The 21272-nt window shown below is 35.5% G+C and overlaps 1 protein-coding gene across 6 annotated transcripts in view; it reads right to left on the reverse strand.

The window, feature by feature from the left end:
• SCN9A (sodium voltage-gated channel alpha subunit 9) overlaps window positions 1–21272 on the reverse strand; it is a 99691-nt gene that overhangs the window by 39541 nt on the left and 38878 nt on the right. For all 6 annotated transcript variants that reach the window (XM_007074623.2, XM_042994622.1, XM_042994621.1 and 3 more), the window contains one exon: window positions 18410–18886. In XM_007074623.2, coding sequence (XP_007074685.1) covers window positions 18410–18886 — 477 coding nt within the window. The remainder of the gene's footprint in view (window positions 1–18409; window positions 18887–21272) is intronic.

Raw genomic sequence — 21272 nt, forward strand, 5'->3', positions numbered from 1 at the left:
GAAGAAACTCTGCAGAGGACTGACCTGAGGGGAAAAGCAGCCAAAACAGTAGCAGAGTACCCACAGCATAAACCAGAAACACCTCCTAAAATTCCAGGCCCTGGACAGTATATGATCTCTTCTTCATAAAGCCATTACTCTCTGGAGCAGGAAACATAGCAAGCTTTCATAACACACAGAAGCCAGAGACCTAGACAAAATGCTAAGATGGAGGAGTTCATCCATCCCAAAAGAAAGAACAAGAAAAGGTCATGGTCAGGGATCTCTTTGAAACAGATATAAGTAATATGCTTGATCTAGAATTTAGAACAATCAGAAGGATATTAGCTGGGCTTAAGAAAAGCATAGAAGACACCATAGAAAAGCATAGAAGACAATAGGCAATCCCCTATTGTAGAGCTAAAAGACCTAAAAATCAGTCAGGTTGAAATAAAAAACATACTATAACTGAGATGAAAAACTGAATGATTGTAATGACCACAAGGATGAAAGAATCATAGGAATGAATAAGTAACATAGAAGATAAAATTATGGAAATTAATGAAGCTGAAAAGAAGAGGGAAAGAAAAATACAGGATCATGAATAAGACTTAGGGAATTCAGTGACTCCTTAGGTGTATTAACATTTGTATCATAGGAGACCCAGAAAAAGGAGAGAGGATAAAAGGGGAAGAAGGTTTATTTGAGCAGATTATAGCTGAAAACTTCCATAATCTGGGGAAGGAAACAGATATACAAATCCAGGAGGCAGAGAACTCCCATCAAAATCAACCAAAGCAGGCCAACACCAAGACATATTAAAGTAAAATTTGCAAAACACAGAGTTAAGGAAAAAATCCTAAAAGCAGCAAGGAAAATGAAATTTCTAACTTACAAGGGAAGACAAATAAGGTTAGCAGCAGACCTATTCCCAGAAACTTGGCAGGCCAGAGGGAGTGGCATGATATATTCAATGTGCTGAAGAGGAAAAATATATAGTTAAGAATATTATATCCAGCAAGGCTGTCATTCAGAATAGGAGAGATAGAGTTTCCCAGACAAACAAATATTAAAGGAGTTCACAACCACTAAACCAGCTCTGTAAGAAATATTAAAGAGGACTCTTTAAGGGAGAAAGAAAGAGCAATGTGACAAAGACTAGAAAGGAACAGAGAATGGGGTGCCTGGGAGGCTCAGATGGTTAAGCGTCCAACTTTGGCTCAGGTCATGATCTCATCATTCATGAGTTCAAGGCCCACATCGGGCCCTGTGCTGACAGCTCAGAGCCTGGAGCCTGCTCCAGATTCTCTGTCTCACTCTCTCTCCACCCCTCCCCTTCTTGCTCTCTGTCTCTATCTCTTGAAAATAAATAAACATTAAAAAAATTTACAAAAAAGAAAGGAACAGAGAAGATCTCTAGATTGTCTCTAAGATTGGACTAAATGCTCCAGTAAAAAGACACAGAGTAACAGAATGGATAAAAAAAAAAAAAACAAAAAAAAAAAAAAACAGAAAAAAACAAAAAACAAGGCCCATCTATCTGCTGCCTACAAAAGACTCATTTTAGACCTAAAGACAATTGCAGATTGAAAGTGAGGGGATGGAGAACCATCTATTAGGCTAATGGATGTAAAAAAAAAAAAAAAGCTGGAGTAGCCATACTTATGTCCGACAAACTAGATTCAAACTAGATTTTAAACCAAAGACTGTAACAAGAGATGAAGAAGGGTACTATGTAATAATAACGGGGGTCTATCCAACAAAAAGATCTAACAACTGTAAATATTTATGTCCACAACCTGAAAGCACCCAAATATATAAAACAATTAATAACAAACAAAGAAGCCCATTGATTATAATACAATAATAGTAGTGGACTTGAACACCCCACTTACAACAATGGGAAAATCATCTAAGCAGAAAAGCAGCAAGGAAACAATGGCTTTGAATGATCACTGAACCAGATGGACTTAACAGATATATTCAGAACATTTCATCCCAAAGCAGCAGAATACACATTGTTTTCAAGTGCACATGGGACATTCTCCAGGATAGAACCACATAGTGGGTCACAAATCAGACCTCAACAAATACAAAAAAATTAAGATCATACCTTGCGTATTTTCTGACCAGAACACTATGAAACTTAAAGTCAAATACAAGAAAAAATTTGGAAAGACCACAAATACATGGAAGTTGAAGAACATCCTACTAAAGAATGAGTTAACCAAGAAATTAAAGAAGAAATAAAAGAATACATGGAAGTAAATGAAAATAAAAACATGATGGTCCAAAATCTTTGGGATACAGCAAAAAACAGTCATAAGAGGGAGGTATACAGCAATATAGCCTTACCTCAAGAAGAAAAATGTCAAATACACAACCTAACCTTACACCTAAAGGAGCTAGAAAAGAAACAGCAAAGAAGCCTAAAGCCAACTGAAGAAGGGAAATAATAAAGATTAGAGCAGAAATAAATGATATAGGAAAAAAACCCAGTAGATCAGATCAATGAAACTAGGATTAGTTCTTTGAAAGAATAAATTGATGGACCCCTAGCCAGACTTATCAAAAAGAAAAGAGAAATGACCCAAATAAATAAAATCACAAATGAAAGAGATCGCAACCAACACCACAGAAATACAAACAATTATAAGAGAATATTATGAAAAATTATATGCCAACAAACTGGGCAACCTGGGAGAAATGGACAAATTCCTAAAAACATACAAACTACCAGAACTGAAACAAGAAGAAATAGAAAATTTGAACAGACCCATAACCAGCAAAGAAATTGAATCAGTAATCAAAAATCTCCCAAAAAACAAAAGTCCAGGGCCAGATGAAATCCCAGGGGAATTCTACCAAACATTTAATGAAGAATTAATATCTATTATTTTTTTAAGTTTATTTATTTATTTTGAAAGAGAGAGAGAAAGAACGTGAGAGGGGCAGAGCCAGATGGAGAGAGAGAGAATCCAATGTGGGGTTCGATCTCACAAACCATGAAATCATGACCTGAGCTGAAACCAAGAGTTGGTTGCTTAACTGACTGAGCCACCCATTCTTCTCAAACTGTTCCAAAAAATAGAAATGGAAGGAAAATTTCCAAACTCTTTCTATGAGGTCAGCATTACCTCGATGCTAAAGCTAGAGAAAGACCCACTAAAAAGGAGAAAAAATAGGTCAATATCCCCAATGAACATTGATATAACTCTCAACAAGATACTAGCAAATTGAATCCAACAAGTAAATTAAAAGAATTATTTGCCCACAATCAAGTGGGATTTATTGCTGGGATGCAGGGCTGGTTCAATATTTGCCAATCAATCAACGTGATATAACACATTAATAAAAGAAAGGATAAGAATCATATTATACTTTCAAAAGATGTAGAAAAAGCACTTGACAAAATACAGCATCCTTTCTTGATAAAAAACCCTCAACAAAGTGGGGATAAAGGGAACATGCCTCAACATCATAAAGGTTATATACGAAAGACCAACAGTGGGGTCCTCAATGGAGAAAAACTGAGAGCCTTTCCTCTATGGTCAGGAACAAGACAGGGGTTTCCACTCTCACCATTATTATTTAACATAGTACTGGAAGTCCTAGCCTCAGCAATCAGACAACAAAAAGAAATAAAAGGCATCCAAACGGGCAAGGAAGAAGTCAAACTTTCACTATTCGCAGATGATATGACATGATGTAAAATACCTGAAACGCTCAACCAAAAAATTGCTAGAACTGATACCTGTATTCAGTAAAGTCACAGGATACAAAATCAACATACAGAAATCTGTTGCATTTCTATAGACCAATAATAAAGCAGTAGAAAAAGAAATCAAGGAATCAATCCCATTTTCAATTGCATCAAACCCCATAAGATAACTAGGAATAAACCTAATCAAAGAAGTAAAAGAATTATACTCTGAAAACTATAGAACACTGATGAAAGAAATTGAAGATGACACAAAGAATTGGAAAAACAGTCCATGTTCATGGATTAGAAGAACAAATATTGTTAAAACGTCTATACTACCCAAAGAAATCTACACATTTAATGCAACCCTTATCAAAATACCACCAGCAATTTTTCACAGAGCTATAATAACCAATCCTAAAATTTGTATGGAATCACAAAAGACCCCAAATAGCCAAAGCAATCTTGAAAAAGAAAAGCAAAGCTGGAGGCATCACAATTCCAGATTTTAAGCTACAAAGCTGTAATCATCAAGACCGTATGGTACTGGCACAAACAGAGACACACACATCAATAGTACAGAATAGAAAACCCAGAAATGGACCCACAACTATATGGGCAACTAATTTTTGGTGAAGCAGAAAAGAATATCCTAGGAAAAAGACAGTCTCTTCAACAAATGGTGTTGAGAAAATTGGAGAGCAACATTCTGTCCACTGGATCACTTTGTTACACTCTACACGAAAATAAATTCAAAATGGATGAAAGACTTAAATGTGAGACAAGAAACCATCAAAATCCTAGAGGAAAACACAGGCAGCAACCTCTCTGACATAGGCCATAGCAACTTCTTGTCAGACACATCTCCAGAGGCCAGGGAAACAAAAGCAAAAATGAATTATTGAGACTTCATCAAGATAAAAATCTTCTGTACAGTGAAGGAAACAATCAACAAAACTAAAAGGCAGACTATGGAATGGGAGAAGATATTTGCAAATTACATGTCTGATAAAAGGTTTGTATCCAAAATCTATAAAGAGTTTATCAAACTCAGCACCCCCCTCCAAAATAATCCAGTGACAAGCGGAAGACATGAATAGACATTTTTCCAAAGAAGACATCTAGATCACTATCAGACACATGAAAAGATGCTCAACATCACTCAACATCAGGGAGATACAAATCAAAACCATGATGAGATACTGCATCACACCTGTCAGAATGGTTAAAACTAACAACTCAGAAAACAACAGATGTAGGTGAGGATTGGGGAAAGGGGAACCCTCTTACACTGCTGGTGGGAATGTAAACTGGTGCAGACACTCTAGAAAACAGTATGGAGATTCCTAAAAAAGTTAAAAATAGAACTACCTTATGACCCAGCAATTGCACTATTAGGTATTTACTCAAAGGATAAAAAAATACTGACTCAAAGGGGCACATGCACCCCAATATTTATAGCAGCATTATCAACAAAGCCAAATAATGGAAAGAGACCAAATGTTCATCGACTGATGAATGGATAAAGAGGATGTGGTACATATATACAATGGAATACTACTCAGCCATAAAAAGTATGAAATCTTGCCATTTGCAATGACATGGATGGAGCTAGAATGTATTATGCTAAGTGTAATAAATCAGTTCAAGAAGGACAAATACTATATGATTTCACTCATATGTGGAATTTAAGAAACAAAACAGATGAACATAGGGTAAGAGAAAAAGAGAAGGAGGCAAATATAAGAAACTTAACTATAGAGAACAAGAGTTGCTGGGTGGGGAAGTGAGTGGGGGGATGGGTTAAATGGGTGATGGGCATTAAGGATGGCACTTGTTGTGATGAGCACTGGGTGTTATATATAAGTGATGAATCACTAAATTCTACTCCTGAAACCAGCATTACGCTGTATGTTAACTAAGTACAATTTAAATAAAAACTTGAAACATTAAAAAAAATGATCAAATTAAGTACTTTTTTATTCATTATGGTTCTTTCGATTGCCTAGAAGGTGTTTTTGCTACAATACTTAATGTGAATAGAGACCATTAAATATAGGTGTTATATGAGAAACTGCCCTAAGCTGGTAACTTACAATGTTATTACTGACATATCCCAAAATAGGCATTCACATCATAAGGCTATTTTATGCTAGTTGGCCTCTTCTTATTTTGAGAGGTATGAAGTAGGATTATCTAATAATTTGATGATCTGCCACTCAAAAAAAGCCAAAAAAGAAAAAACAAAATTCAAACCTATTCTACCTATTGTAGAAAATACAGAACCCAACAAAAACCTTATGCAAAGAGGATGGTTGGTGTTGAAAACATTCCAAAGATTATACATTTAAAATACATACTGTAAGTCTGATTGCTATATACAACAAAAGATATTCTTTGAGGAGCAGAGCTTAGAATAGTTATTCCACCGGAGAAGTGAAACAAAGAAACACGGAAGAGAGCAAGAAGTTGAGAGAAGCAAATCAAAGAGAAGAGAAGGGCATATATGGGCAGAAAAATTAAGGGAGACATTAATGATAAACTAAGCTCTACTGTATGTCATTAAGCTTAAGAAATATTTTTTTTATTATATTCAAATAACATCACCCATATTTTAATTTCAGAGTCTAATTTTACAATTGATATTCATAATGAGGGCCCTGAATCATTAAAGGAGTAAAATGGTCAAGTTCAGAAAAAAATATCGAAGGACCTTTAAAGAAGAAATCTACAGATTCTACTATGCTTTGTGGGAGTAGGGGTCCAGTGTTTTCCAAGCTCCCATTCTATCATGGGATAACTTCAATTTAAAATATTCTTTTCTGGTCTAGAACCAAAATATGCTTTCCTCTTCCTTGCAGTTGTTAGGGCCTTTTTGCCCTCTGGAGAAATGCAAATATTATCTTCCTACAGCCTTTTCAAACTGAGACTACCATTTGTGTTTTTCATCTTAAGAGTACTGATACTTAGTTTCTTTACATGACTTAGCATTCTAGGCCCCTCAAGTCCCTCCAATCCTTTTCTCATCTCTCTAAAATCCCGATCTGTCTCAAGATTCTTTTTAAATGATAATGCCAGTTAAAAAGATATCCTTCATCAATGGAAATGACAATAGTATTTTCCTTTCTGTTATCTAGATTTACTACCATTTAAGTAGCAATTTTTAGTTTAATTACTAGTTACAGTAAACTCTTGACTCAAGGCAACTAAAACCCCAGCACTTTTTCAGAGAAAGGGTAAGAAATGGAAGTTTTCCTTTTCTAGTGTTCTTGATGACTACTAGAGAAAGTCTGTAGGCTTTTATTTATTTATTAATTTTTTTTTATTTTTAATTTTTTTTTTCAACGTTTTTTATTTATTTTTGGGACAGAGAGAGACGGAGCATGAATGGGGGAGGGGCAGAGAGAGAGGGAGACACAGAATCGGAAACAGGCTCCAGGCTCCGAGCCATCAGCCCAGAGCCTGACGCGGGGCTCGAGCTCACGGACCGCGAGATCATGACCTGGCTGAAGTCGGAGGCTTAACCGACTGCGCCACCCAGGCGCCCCAACTCTGTAGGCTTTTAGAGAACAGCTGCTTGTTCAGCAGGAAATCCACTTAACAGTTCTATCACAGGGTCAACGTGGTGTATAGTATTAGATGATGGAGAAATAATGAGGTCAAATCTCAGGCACGTCCATGGAAATTCAAAATTAAGCAAATGATTTCACTGAGAATTCTTACTTTTTCGATAATCTTCTATCTAGAGCACTTCCTATTTAAAAACATGACAACTTATATGCCTAAAAGATAAGATCTTGCATATGAAAACAAACAAACAAACAAATTTTGGCCACATGAAAGATTGGACTGATTACAGGTGTCTCAGCCAGATCGTACAGGGTCATCTTGGTCTTTAAAAGGCAAGTGACGTTCACCAATATGGACTTGCCATGCAATCAACCAATGGCATTCTGTGCACTAACACAGAACTCCTATCTGCAGAGAATAGATATTTAAGTAGCTGGAATACAGTGGGTCAAGTGAGAAGGAAAAACTTAAAAACTTGAGAAACAAATATTTAAATATTTCTGCTACTGAGGCCTACTAGAAGTGGATAAATAAGGATTGGAACACAGGCAAACATTCTGGCAAAATGTGAGGTAAAAACGTAAACTCTAAGACTCAAGCTCATTATTCACTTACAATTAAAAGAAGAATAACAAACAAACAAAAAAACTACCAGTACATTTATGCTAGCCCCTTAAAACTACTCATAATGAGGAAGGAGAAGGAAAGACAAATTCCAGTGGACGGAACAGCTTTTTGAATACATGGATCTCTAATATTGAAAATACAATGTAAAATAAAAAATTGGTACAGAAAAAGCATATTTTTCCTAATGTTTATGTAGGCAGCTTCTGCCAAAGAAAAGCATTATATTTTGAGTCATTCTTCACAAATGAAATATCCAGAGTTTTTTTGGTTTCAGGACAATGACCATTCATTAATATGCACCTCATGTTTTCTAACAGTTTGGTAAAAAAAAAAAGTAATAATAATTGAAGAATTAAACACACACACACACGCGCACACACACACACATTTCTGGAAACCATTTTCCGAAAAAGTATGTGTTTTACCTATACATACTATTGTATACGTATGCATCTTTATTTATGTTCTAGGCAGGGGGGAGATTTTCTACATTCTGAAATAAAATTGTTTTACAAGAGAATATTGCCTCTGCATCACCACCCATCTGAAATAGAAAAAAAAAAATATGTCTTTTACTTAGGAGTACCTTTAAAGCTAACTTCAAGTAAACTGGAACAATATTTGTTTGTTCTTTTAATTAGAAATTGCTAACATCATTATCCCTAGAGTGTATCATTTTCAAGATAAAGTTTTGCTTTCAACATTGCACAATGGAAAACAATAATAAAAACATCCCATCAATGACAGAGCAATTCAAAATATATACTAGATTATAAAAGAAAAAAGGCAAGATTCTTATTAACATGGATTTTTTTTCAGAAAAATATTTTCTAGAGTTTATTCAACAAGCTATACTAAAATAAGACAAAATATATCTGAGTGGCATTTTTTCTTTTATATTTGTTAGAAATATTATATAATGAAGTCCATATTAATCTGCTTCCAATATTATGAAAAGTGTTATATGTCTTATTGAAAGATTTAGTGTTCACTTACTATGTTCCATTTAAACCTCTTACCTTCCTGAGGCTATGCTGCCTGTTTCCTTATGAGATATATACAGTATAAGAAACATTCTCATCAGCGTATAATATTGCTTTTGGAATCAAATTAAGCATTTCAAGCACCTATAATTCATTCATTCATAGGCTTGGCCTATTAAATTTTAATTGATGCATTTTATATACAAACAAATAAAAATTAAATTAGTTACTGAATTGATCAAAGAAATAAAGCCCTAGTTATCACTGTGCTTAAAGTCATTTCAAAATATATTCAAAATTATCCTAGAAGCTGGGTACTGGGGCTCTGTCCTCAGCTTTCTAGATGTGTACTTAGAAAACAGCTTATTTGTATGCATTTCAATTTCTGTAAATACAGGGCTAGTACTAGACTGTTCCTTTTCTGTTCTGAGATTTTTTTTTATGCTTGAAGTATTTTCCCACAAAAATGGCTTATTAACAGAGTTTTGATTTACTAAATTTAAATGTGACTATTTTTTCCAGTTTTACTGAGATATAATTGACATATAATTTTGTGTAATTTTAAGGTGCACAATGTAATGATTTGATACATGTATATGTTGTGTATAAATATATCTCTATATATTTACCACATCCTTTATGCATATAATTACCATTTTGTTGCTGCCGTTGTTATGATGAGAACATACTCTCAAAGTTCTACTCTCATTGCAATAAATGTGACAATTTAATGTGACATAGATCAGATTAGATTAGGAAGGGAAGTTGCTAGAAGTTTTCAAATTAAATGTTGCTCCAGTGGTTTCTGTTACATTCTATATATTACCTTTATAAGCCATCCAATAAAAATCTATAGATCATTCACTTGAATCACCTAAGGACATGAGAGATATATATATCAAGGAAGTCATCAAGAGAATCACAAAAAATGATGGAATTGCCCCCGTGACATGCTATGATGTCAATTCATCTACAGAACAATTGTGTATGTTTCTACTTTCTTGCAATGGGTCAGGCAGAAACATTTAGTACTGAACAGCATGCATGACACTGAAAAAATATCATATATGTATGATTTTTTTTAGATAACCTGTGTAAAAGTGGTCACATATGTCTTTGCCTGGTTAAAAGCACAGAGCTGCATTCTTGATTGATCCAGTTTGTTTTTACCCCTGTGAGAAGTAAGAAGGTTAAGTACTGAAGTTTAGAAATGCAGAAGGATGAAATAGTTTAGTCAACTGATTTAAAATGTTTAAAGTCACATACCTGTAAGTAAAAATTAGTTGTATGTTAGCAAATACATGCTATAAGCTCAATGCAAAGCAGTACATTTGAAATACAGCAATAAGACTGAATATTATTCAACACAGATTTAAAAACAATCAACTGGATAGTTATAAAGTTCTGTTATTTAGGAGATGAATTTAAATACTGTAATATGCTAAGGCAATCTTTTGGTCTGTTTGCTCTGTATAACAAGCATTTAAAAGTAAGTGATTCTCAATATTGGAGTGGGTGAGAGTAGGAGTGAGGAGTTTTTAAAAAGCATATTCTAAAATTAGCATTTCTTGATTTACTTGTAATTATCATATTAATTCAATTTTGACATTTCAAATAGCATTGAAGGAAAAAAATGTTTCCAAATTTATCAAAGTATAAAGAATAAGAAATACTGATTTAAATGTCAGACCAAAGTGTCATTGTTTTTAGACACAAACATATCCAATAAAGATGAAAGATTTTTCAAATAGTTTGAAACAAATCTTCAAAAAAGAAACGGGTAAGTAAAAGTCTACGAGTCTTTTGTTTTGTGTTTTAAGAATCTATGCAAAGGGGCGCATGGGTGGCTCAGTTGGCTAACCTACTGACTCTTAGTTTTTGCTCAGGTCATGATCTCGTGGTTTGTGGAATCAAACCCCACCTAGGGCTCTATGCTGATGACTGCAGGGAGCCTGCTTGGGATTCTCCCTCTCTCTCTCTCTCTCTCTCTTTCTCTCTCTCTGCCCCTCCCCCATTTGCACTCTCTCACAAAATAAATAAAGTTAAAAAAAAAGAATCTATGCATAAAAACAGGATCAAATACCAGCTTAATTGCATAATTAAGGTATAATAGTATGATTATAATTATACATTTGTATAATTGTGACTAATCCCTAAATCTTGTCAAGTCAAATGCAGTTCTGGGAGAGGTTATTTTATTTTCTGAAACGCAATAACAAGAAAATTTCTAAACTGCCTTTTTGGTGAAGGTAATACTGTTTGAAGAAAAAACTGTAAAAATCTAAAGAGAGACCAAATAACAACATAATTAAAACCAACATGTGGTAAAAGGACATAAAATATTTAACCTTGATGACTACAAATATTTAAACAATTTTTTTTTTACTAAATCGATAAAAGGAATGCATTTCATAACAAGTAAGCACATTTAAGTTTCTCCAAAGATAATGGCATTGAAAACTGAAGAGTGAATAGGTGAAGTGGTAGATGGATTAATGAGTGAATGAATCATATAAACAATATGAATGTCTGTTCCTCTGCCTGGGATTTCCTTCTCCATTGGAGCCACACAATGAAATGATCTCCATCCTTTAGGGTCTGGCTCAAGTGCCACCTTCTCTCGCATGCTGTCAACCTGATATAACCTCTTACTCAATGCATCCTCAATGGACTGGTTTATTATTCTGTTCCATTCTATGTTATGTTATTGAGGTAGATTATAACTGAATAAATCAGCATTAAGGAGGATGAGAAGCTAAATTTGGATCACTAATGCACAATATCACTATACCAGAAAAGTTGATCCTTAACTGCAACATTACAGAGCATAACAGAAAACAATTATATTCCTACTCACATCTTGCCTTTCTATCGTATGCAATATGGCATTTAAGCTCAGGGTTCAAATTTTAAAAAGACTCCCAGAATCATCGGTGACTAATAAATATAATTTCTTAATCTTTTAGCATTTTAGTTATCTGTGAATATAGATGAATGATATCCATTCTCCTGGTTGTCATAAGGAGGAAAGTTATAGAATGTATATGAAAGTGGCAAATACGTAAAATTTTTCCTTGGTCTCTTTGGTGCTTTCTTCTTTTGGGTTCACTACTCAAGTGTTGAGTTGATCACTTGTCCTCTTATTTTCTGTGGTCCCTGGAGTGTAGTGGATGTTGTGGTGCACTGCCCAAATCTCCCTTTCAGAGAGCCTCCTTTTTCCAGCTACCAGGAATGCTGGGGGCTGAAGGTTCACAGCTGAGTCCCTGCAAGGGAAGTGTCATGCAGAAGAGAGCTGCCTCACCCAAGGTTCCATCTCCTCCCCTGGGAAGGTGACTCATTGGTAGGAGGGTACAAAGGCTTGACTCTCTTGCTTCAATTGGGACTACTCTAAAGGGTTATCCTAGTACCTATAGGAGACAACCATAGGATCAGCACAGGCCTATGATGAAATTGCAGAGCATTTCAGTTTCTCTCTGTGCTCAATCATCTTGCTTCCCTCATTTCTTATAGGTGTTAGGTGTTGTTCCTGGTAACACTCCCCAGTAAATCTCTTACACACAGATTTCTCTCTCAGAGCTGGTATCCCAGAGAACCTGACTTTAGATTGACTCCCTGTATATTCTGTGGTTAACCTAAATTAACACATAAAATCTCAACCTGTCTACAACTCTGACTGCTCAAGACCTAAGTTTCCAAATACATACTGTTCAGCATCACTTGGCTATCTTGCAAGTAGCTCACAATTAAGATGCCCCCAAATTAAACTCTAAATCTATTCTACCTCCTAAATTTTCTCCTTCCCCTATATATATTTTTAATAGCACTGATATATATCCAGTCTTCTAAGATAAAACCTTTTGTCATGAGTCAGTTTGTATTTCCCAAAGGGGAATGTTGACGTCCTAGCTCCTGGTCCACTTGAATATGACCTTATTTAGAAATAAGGTCTTTGCAGATATAGCTAAGATGAGGTCATTAGTGTGGGCCCTAATCCAGTATAATCAGTGTCCTAGTAAGAAGAAGAGAAGACAGACACACAGGCAGAACACCATTTGATTACAGGGAATGTCAAAGATTAACAACCCATCATCAGAAGCTAGGAAAAAGCAAGGGAGAATGCTCCCTAGAGGCTTCAGAGAAAGTATGGCCATGCCCAGACTTCCATTTCAGACATTTAGAACTCTAAAGCTTTCAGAGAATAAACTTCTGTGCGTAAAGCCACAACGTTTGTGATACTTTATTACGGCAGCCACGGGAGACGGATACACCCTCTGCAACAGCTCATGACCCCTATATCCAGATCCTGAGCCCTTACATATTAACTCGCAAGTATCTTAGAGTTTATCCCCTTCTGCCACCATCATTCCCTTAGCTTGAGCCCCTATCCAATGTCCTTTGAAAAGCTGCAATAACTTCCCATCTTCTCATCTTCCTCTGGGGCTGGGCTTTACTACACTCCCCAAGGAAATTTTCTTTAGAAGAACAAGTTTGCTATGAACAAGGTATAATAAAAGACCCTAAAGTTTTCTCTTTCTGTTAGATAAAAAGAAATGTATTTTACTCTCTTGTCATGGTACATCAGGCTGTTCACTACCTGGCTCCAGTCTACCTCCTAGTAGGCAACCTCCTACTTCCCACCAGGTTCCCTTCATACGTATGTAATGGGCCTTTTTACATCTGGGTCTTCCACATGCACTGGGCTCTTTACCTCCATTGGAACAAACTCCCATCTGATCTGTAGAAAGAATTTTTATTTTCAACATAAAACCCCCCTCAAATGCCATTTCCTCTGTGAAGTATCCCAATTTATTTTTAAGGTTGGTTACACTCTCCTCTCTCCCGTCTGAATATTTTGTCCTAAAACTAAATTGTGTATTCATTCTCTTTTTGTATGTTTAATTATAATTTCTGTTTCTATATGTGTTTCTTCTCAAGGGCAGAAGCCTTGCTTTACTCTTTATCACTTAAGACAGTGCCACAGAGAAAGACCTTCAGCCTACATTTACTGAACGAATGAGTGCGCTAATGATGTGTCTTCCTCATGTCTAGCATGGATATGGTAACTGGAAGATGCTCAGTAAATGTGAACTGAACAAATGAATAGCAATGGTTTACAGAAAATGTTCTCTAATGTATTCCTGTGCAATTTCTCCCCTAATGATTAAAGTTAATGAGGGGTTTATTTGGACTTTAGTTCCTTATGGAACATGAAATTTTGCATAAGTGTGTTTGCAGTGTTTTAAGGTGACACTCTCCTGAAGGAGGGAAGTTTGATTATGTGAAATTTGAATATTTCATTGACCTCCAAGGACCTCAGCTAGTTCCTTCAAGACTTTGATATAATGTTTCAAAACTCTAAAGAACTATTAAGTAAAGCTAAGTATCTGCCTTTGGCTTAAGGAGGCATGAATAGGGCATCTTTCTCTGAGGAGATGTTTACACAGAATGTTTCCTCTCTGCTGAGTACACAATATGAGCACATTCACTTAAGCAGCCTAAATAAGTAGATACATATGTCAAAAGAGCAGTAAAGAAGTATTTGGGGATTAGATTCACAATAAATAAAGGGGCATCTCTGAAAGCTGTAAGAGTCTGTACTACTGTAAAATCATATGAGGCTGTTATTGTTTTTAAATATTTTGAGAAATGAATTTGGATTAACTTAATATTTTCCTCTGAAATGTGCATACACTTCCAAAGTCCATGTTACAATTCTATAAGCTGCTTCTTTTTTCATCTTTGAAGCAGAGAAGGAAGTAATCTATAGTGATAGAAAACAAAGAGAATGACTCTAATCATCTAAGAAAGAGCTCTCCATTAAAAAAATAATTATTAATTTAGTGTTTTAGAGTTTTAAACATTGAAATTTGGCACAATTAAAAAAAACTACACTTAAGAATTTAGGTAAGCCAGATGCCAATCACATTAATTGCAGGATGCGTGAAGTAATTTTTTTTTCCCCTTCAGCAACTCTTAGCACAGTGCCTGGAGCATAGTAGATCTCAACAAATATTTACTGAATGATTGGGTGCATTTCATGCTTCGTTTGAGGCGCATAATAAGGAAGCACTTCATTGCTAATGATAAAAATCTGTGCAGTGTGTTATTAATGTTTCCTGTGTGCTTAGAGGACTGCAGTGTGCCTCAGGAGGAGGCTGATTTTGAGAGGGGCCATCAGTTCAATGTCTGCATTCTGAGAAGCAGCGACAAGTCCCATGGGCCCATGGGAGATGACAGTATGTCTTTCTCAATTCTGAGACAAACTCTATCTTCAGAGAAATGCTGCTGTTCTGTTGCCAATTATTTCCTCAGAACTGTTTAAGTTATTTTACTCAACACTTTATTTAAACTCATCTCTTTGGTCATCCTTTAGGAAGGTATTTTATTATAAAATGTTTTTACTTCATTCTGGAGTGTACTATCAGGACAAGGACACTTGCCTATCTGAGAGCTGATATTAGTAGGAGATGGAAAAGTGTCCATCAAGTGCAAAGGGAAAATAGGATGCTAGGCCCTAAAAGAGAAGTTTTATGCTTGTTTGTTTGTTTGTTTGTTTTTTGTTTTGTTTTGTTTTGTTGACGAAGAGGGGGGAAAAAGGAGAGGTGTCCAAGGTCAAAGATGTTTCTCTCTGTTCAAAATGCAGATTATTCAACAGGCAAAGGGGGAAATATCCCCAGTCCGTGAATAAAGATAAAGATATCTCAGAAATCTGGCTCAAAACAAGCTAGGGATGAATTTAGGTTCATAGCCCACACCAACTCAATCCATCATGGTGGCCACTGGGAACACCACTGATAAGGATTCTGAAGTGGCTTTCAGACTTAGGCAGAGAGAGTTCAAAGGATATGCCTCCAAACCGGCATGTGGAACAAGCTCCCCGCATCTTTTACACAATAAAATTGTGAACCATTGATCTACATAATACTACCTCTCTTGAACTGAACCTGCAGCAAATAGCTACTTACAGTCTATATGTGACCACTCGATTCCATATCATAATAACTGTTAATGAGGCACTTACTTTCCAGCAGACATGCACCTAATTATTTATGTACACCATTTACTCTTCATTACAATTCTCTTTTTCATATAAAGAAACTAATTTTTTTTTGTAAATTACTGAAGACCATAGAGTTAGTAAATATCACAGCTAGAATTTAAGGCAAGTAGTCTATCTGCAGAGGTTGTATTCTTAAACATATCTATCACAAAGTAGTGCTTAAGACTTAACTGACCTAAAGGTATTGAATCAAGTTATTACTTTCTGTTGGGTAATCAAGATTTATCCTTGGGGCAAGGCTCGTCAAGAACATGGCAATCAGTATTTCAAGAATATCTTAGGCATGAAAAAATTAGAAAGTTGCAAAGGAGAGAATAAGCAGTTCACAAATATGGGAACTGAAGTGGAAGCTGAAGATTAGGGGAATTATAGCAGGGAGGTTAGCATGGAAGAGTAAAGAGGCACTTTCAATAAAGAAAATATGCTTTTTTTTTTAGTGGTCCAAGTATAAAAACAAAAACAAAACCAAGTCATAATGATAAACATTTAAATCTCAAGCACCTGGAAAGAAAGACTCCAGACACAGGGTTTCCCAGGTCACAACAACTTAATACTACCTCTAAGTTACCCAACAGATTTCCTCTATATCTTGAACTTCTGTTATTTCTCAAGTCCAGTATATTAAAGTGGGTTTGAATGTACTCATGCTGTGAGATATGTCATGGAAAACTGTTCATGAAAAAGGGCAAAATTTTCAAGTCCACAACTTTAAATCTGTACTTTTAGATGATAATAATGGGGATTAATTCAACAATAAACACAATGGCTTACATTGTTTTAGGGCTTACCAACTATTTCATATCTATGGTTTTTCAACTCTGATCTTCACTAGCAGAAACATGAGTAATTGAATTAGTTTCCCTTTCCACATGAGACCAAGTTCAGACCACTGTTCCTGAAAAGGGGTATGTGGAATCTGATCTTCCACCTTTAAGTTGAAATAACATCAACTTAAATTTGGAGATTTTGGATATAGTACTTCTTCCACGTAAAGGTTTTAAAAATAAAAAAATAAAAAATCCTATCCTTCTTTTGTCATCTTGGAAAGAATTTCTTTGGATACTTAGAAACACATACTCTTAATTGATATACTTATGTATTCACTTAGTATTGAGGATTTACTCTGTACCAACCACTGGTCATATGGCCAGGAGACAGACAGATAAGCATGCGAATGCACACACACACACACACACACACACACACACACACACACACTGGTATGTATCTTTATTCCAAAATCCACTAGCAATTCATGGAGGGCAGGTCTTTCTTATTATAGGGTTAAGTGGATAGAAAGCATTTGATAAATGCCTTTCGAATACTTTCAAAAGTGACCTAAAGAAAGGAATAATATTTTTAGGTGATATCTTGAAACTTTAAAGAGATGCCATAAAAATATTTTGTCGTAAGACTCACTTATGGTTATTATATTCCATATTAATAAAATATAGTTCAATGAATAAAAACAGTAAACACTATCACTTTAAATGTGTGTGACCAGGTGTGGAGAAGGAGGATATACAAACATTTTGATAAAAGGTTCCTGTTCTCAATGAGTCTATAGCACCATTTAATGAATACAATAATTTGTCCAAAAAATTAAAATATAAAGCTAAATAACAAATCCAGGAAAAGTCATAAAATTGTGCAGGGTTAAAATGAGTACAGCTCCTATCTCTCTGGAGAGAAATTAGGAAAGATGCAATAGCTACCCTTTTGATCACTCTGAGTACTGTTCTAAACATTTTACCTGTTAATTCTTGTAACCCTCACGCAATCTTGTGATGTAAGGACTAATAAATTTACCCATGAGGAATGTCTTAAAGATGCGCATAGGATTTTGACCAAGGAAGGAAATCCCAAGCAAAGTCAAGCACGATGCCAAGTGTTTGTGGTCCAGCAGGAGACCAAGCAAGCAGTAGGTGACACAGCTGGTCAGCTGGTGGGGGCCATGGTGTGAAGACTTTACCGTCTATAATTCAGGAGACTTGGGAGACAAAGGATACTTCAAAGGAGTGACATGATTGGGATTGAACCTGAATAAAATCAATCAAACAAGTGAACTTGAGTAGATGGAAAATGGAGGCAGAGACACCAGCTGGGACTCTGCTTGGTAGGGTTTAGGCAGGAAGTAGTGAGTGAGAAGGCAAAGGTGATGGCTTTTGGAGTGGTGGCTTCAACAGATACAGTGGAAGGAGACTGTATATGACTTCACAACTGATAACAAAAGGGATGAAGGAAGGGAAGACTGAAAGGTACCCAGCACTTTCAAATCTAGCCCAGTAGGATTGAATCACTTATGAAGAACCAGTAAGTACAACCGTTCAGAGGAACCTTTAGGAACCCATTATGTGAACTCACAAACAAAAGAAACTATCCATCAGTTTGCAATATTAGAAAGAACTTATCACAGCAAAAATCTGAAATTTCAGTTCATTGCACACTACTTATTCATATGAAACAACGCGCATAAAACAATCTTACCCCTTTGCTGTATTCACTATCTGAATCACTGCTGAGTTCCTCAGTATTCATATTTTCCAAATCAGATTCCCCAGGTGCAATCGGCACTGTCACTGTGAGGTTGGGGTTATGAATAAATGATTGACAATCACTTTCTTCCATTAAGTATTTGTCCACACTGCTTCCCAAACCACTGATTTTATCTTTTTCTTTGTGGAGATTGTGATCTTTGCTCATTTCGGCAAGCGTGCGGTTAGAGATATAGTTTTCTTTCTTACTATTCAGATCTTCTGCTCTTCCTGGGTCTTTGGGAATCTTTGGCTTTTTGGAGAATGCTTTTAGAATAAAGTCACGTAAGGTTTGTTTCACATAATTTACTCCCTTCCTAATTCTGGCAACTGCAATCTGGAGGTTATTTGCATCAGTGTCTTCTTCAATTGCTGTAAGATTGTCTGAGCTAAATGAGCTCAATAATAAAGCCAGAAATAGGTTGAGGACCTATATCAAGAGAAATAGGGAGACAGGAAATGAAAAAGAAAATAAGCACACTTTTCTGAAATACAGGCCAAAATCCAAACCAGCATTAAAGATTTCTGTACTTCTTCACACATAGGTAAGAGCATGTGATGGGGCAGAGGACAGGCCGGATTCCTCATCACTCTCTCTGGAACCTAGCTCCTGTGAACTCTGGAGAGCAGAGGTCAGCCACACCCATGAAGGACTTAGCCTGAGGAGCAAAGAGAATATTCCCTCCTCATTATCATTATGTCATTCTTACATTCATTTCTGCAGCAGGAGTCCCTTAGCCAAATTCCCTTTTATGGGCCTAAAAAGCCTTCCTAACATTTACTATAGTTAATATTTATTACCTGTGAGAAAAAACTAGAACAAGAAAATTGTGATTAGTGTTTATTGTGCTGAAGTAACCTAGGCCAAACTCGATGTTCACTTTTCCCAGAAGTTAAATGTCAGTTTGTTGCAACAAATGGAACATAGAACACTTGCAAACCTCCTGTAATAAAATATTCTGTCCAAGAATTGTGCCAGCTTGCAACTTAATGAGGCTTTTAAAGCATAGAAAAGGGCCTGCCTACTGAACCCAATTCAAATGAGATAATGGCATTATGATTGAGTGGCTTTATGCCAATCATCTAGCCCTGGAAGAGATAATAAAAGAGGTCAGGACAACTCCTAGCCTTGAAGAAAAGTCCTGTTTGTGTGCAAAACCACTTGTTTTTCCTCCCTGAGGTAGGGGTCCAGGTGAACTCAACATTGTGAAAAGAAAAAAAAATTCTCACGGAGGGTTGGAAGTATTTACATTATATTTAAGTGTTGTTTTATGTAGGAAACAACAAGGTAATTGAAACACCCTTTCACTAAATACTAAATACCCTTTCACATAAATACACTATGAAGTGTCTTCATAGACAAAAACATCTACCTCACTAAATAATCAAATTTAGGTCAATCTGAGGAGAAGGGACTCACACCCTCACACCTGAATTTGGTCTCATCTAAAACAGTTTTTCAGAGACGTAAGTAGAAGAGCACAGGTTAAAAATGTCTATGTTAATATGTTTGATTTAAGAGAAGAGTCCAAGGGGGAGCAAAAAGAGAAAATCACAGAAAACAACTGGGATGAATCACTGAGGAATTCTGAAGTAGTTTACTTTCATTTTGGTCTTTATTGTCAATGAGAAAATGTATTTCATTATGAGATAACATGTTTGTGTGTGTGTATATTTTAACAGGAATGTCGATGAGAAGCCAAGGGTTCATTCTACTACTTTAGCCTCCCTAATCAATGCAAGTGTTAACAAATTTTCTTTCTTCCTTTCGAATTTGTAATTAACTTTATTTTTTTCCACATTTATTGAGATGTAATTGATGTATAAATTGTGTAAGTTTAAAGTGTACAATGTGTTGATTCGATATACTTATATATTGCAAAATGATTACCACAATCGTGCTAAGGAACAACCCCATCATGTCAAATAATTACCTTTTGTGTGTGTGTGGTAAGGACATTTAAGATCTATTCTCTTAGCAACTTTCAAGTATATAATATGGTAATGTTACCAATTACCATGATGTAAATTAGATCCCTAGAATTTATTTATCTTATAGCTAGAACTTTGAACTTTGGTCACCATTTCCCATGTTCCCCACTCCCTGGCCTCTGGTAACCACATTCTAGTCTCTGTTTTTATGAGTTTGACTTTTATAAGATTCCACATATTTCAAGAATATGCTTCATCACATCTTCATAAGGATAATAACAATAATTTTTATTCCATCAAAAATCATAACAAGACTCCACTATTTTGTTAAAATCCACCAGGTATCATAAATAACAATAAAGTCCATTTTATATCACATATCCATTATCATATTAAGCAGAGAAAGAAATATTTAATAAAATGTATATTTGATTCAACATTATCTGATTAATGTTCTTTGCCAGTTTCCTGATATAGACTTGAGATTACTAAAATCTACTTTTCTGAACTACCCTCTAAAACTTATGGTTTTTAACCATTTTAATTAATTGGTAGTAAAATGACTTAAGGCATAAGTGAGAAAAAAAAAGTGAGAGATCTGTTTAGCATATAACTCTAATATGCAGAGGACTATATCAGAAATATAAATTTATGTGTCTTTCTTTTTAGATTCTAATTGTACATCAATGGTAATTCCTTATCCAAGAGTTGGTTATTTATTTTGTGAGTTACACTTCTCTTATCTCTCATTATCACTAGCAAATAATGAACAGATATCAACATGAGGCAGTCATTACCAATTCTATATGGATTAAACATTCACCAAGATACCCCATCTATTTTTAACTATAAATTCATATTGCTTTTCAAAGTGTATCATTACA

This window comes from Panthera tigris, chromosome C1 (genome assembly GCF_018350195.1).
Source record: "Panthera tigris isolate Pti1 chromosome C1, P.tigris_Pti1_mat1.1, whole genome shotgun sequence".
Taxonomy (NCBI): Eukaryota; Metazoa; Chordata; class Mammalia; order Carnivora; family Felidae; genus Panthera; species Panthera tigris.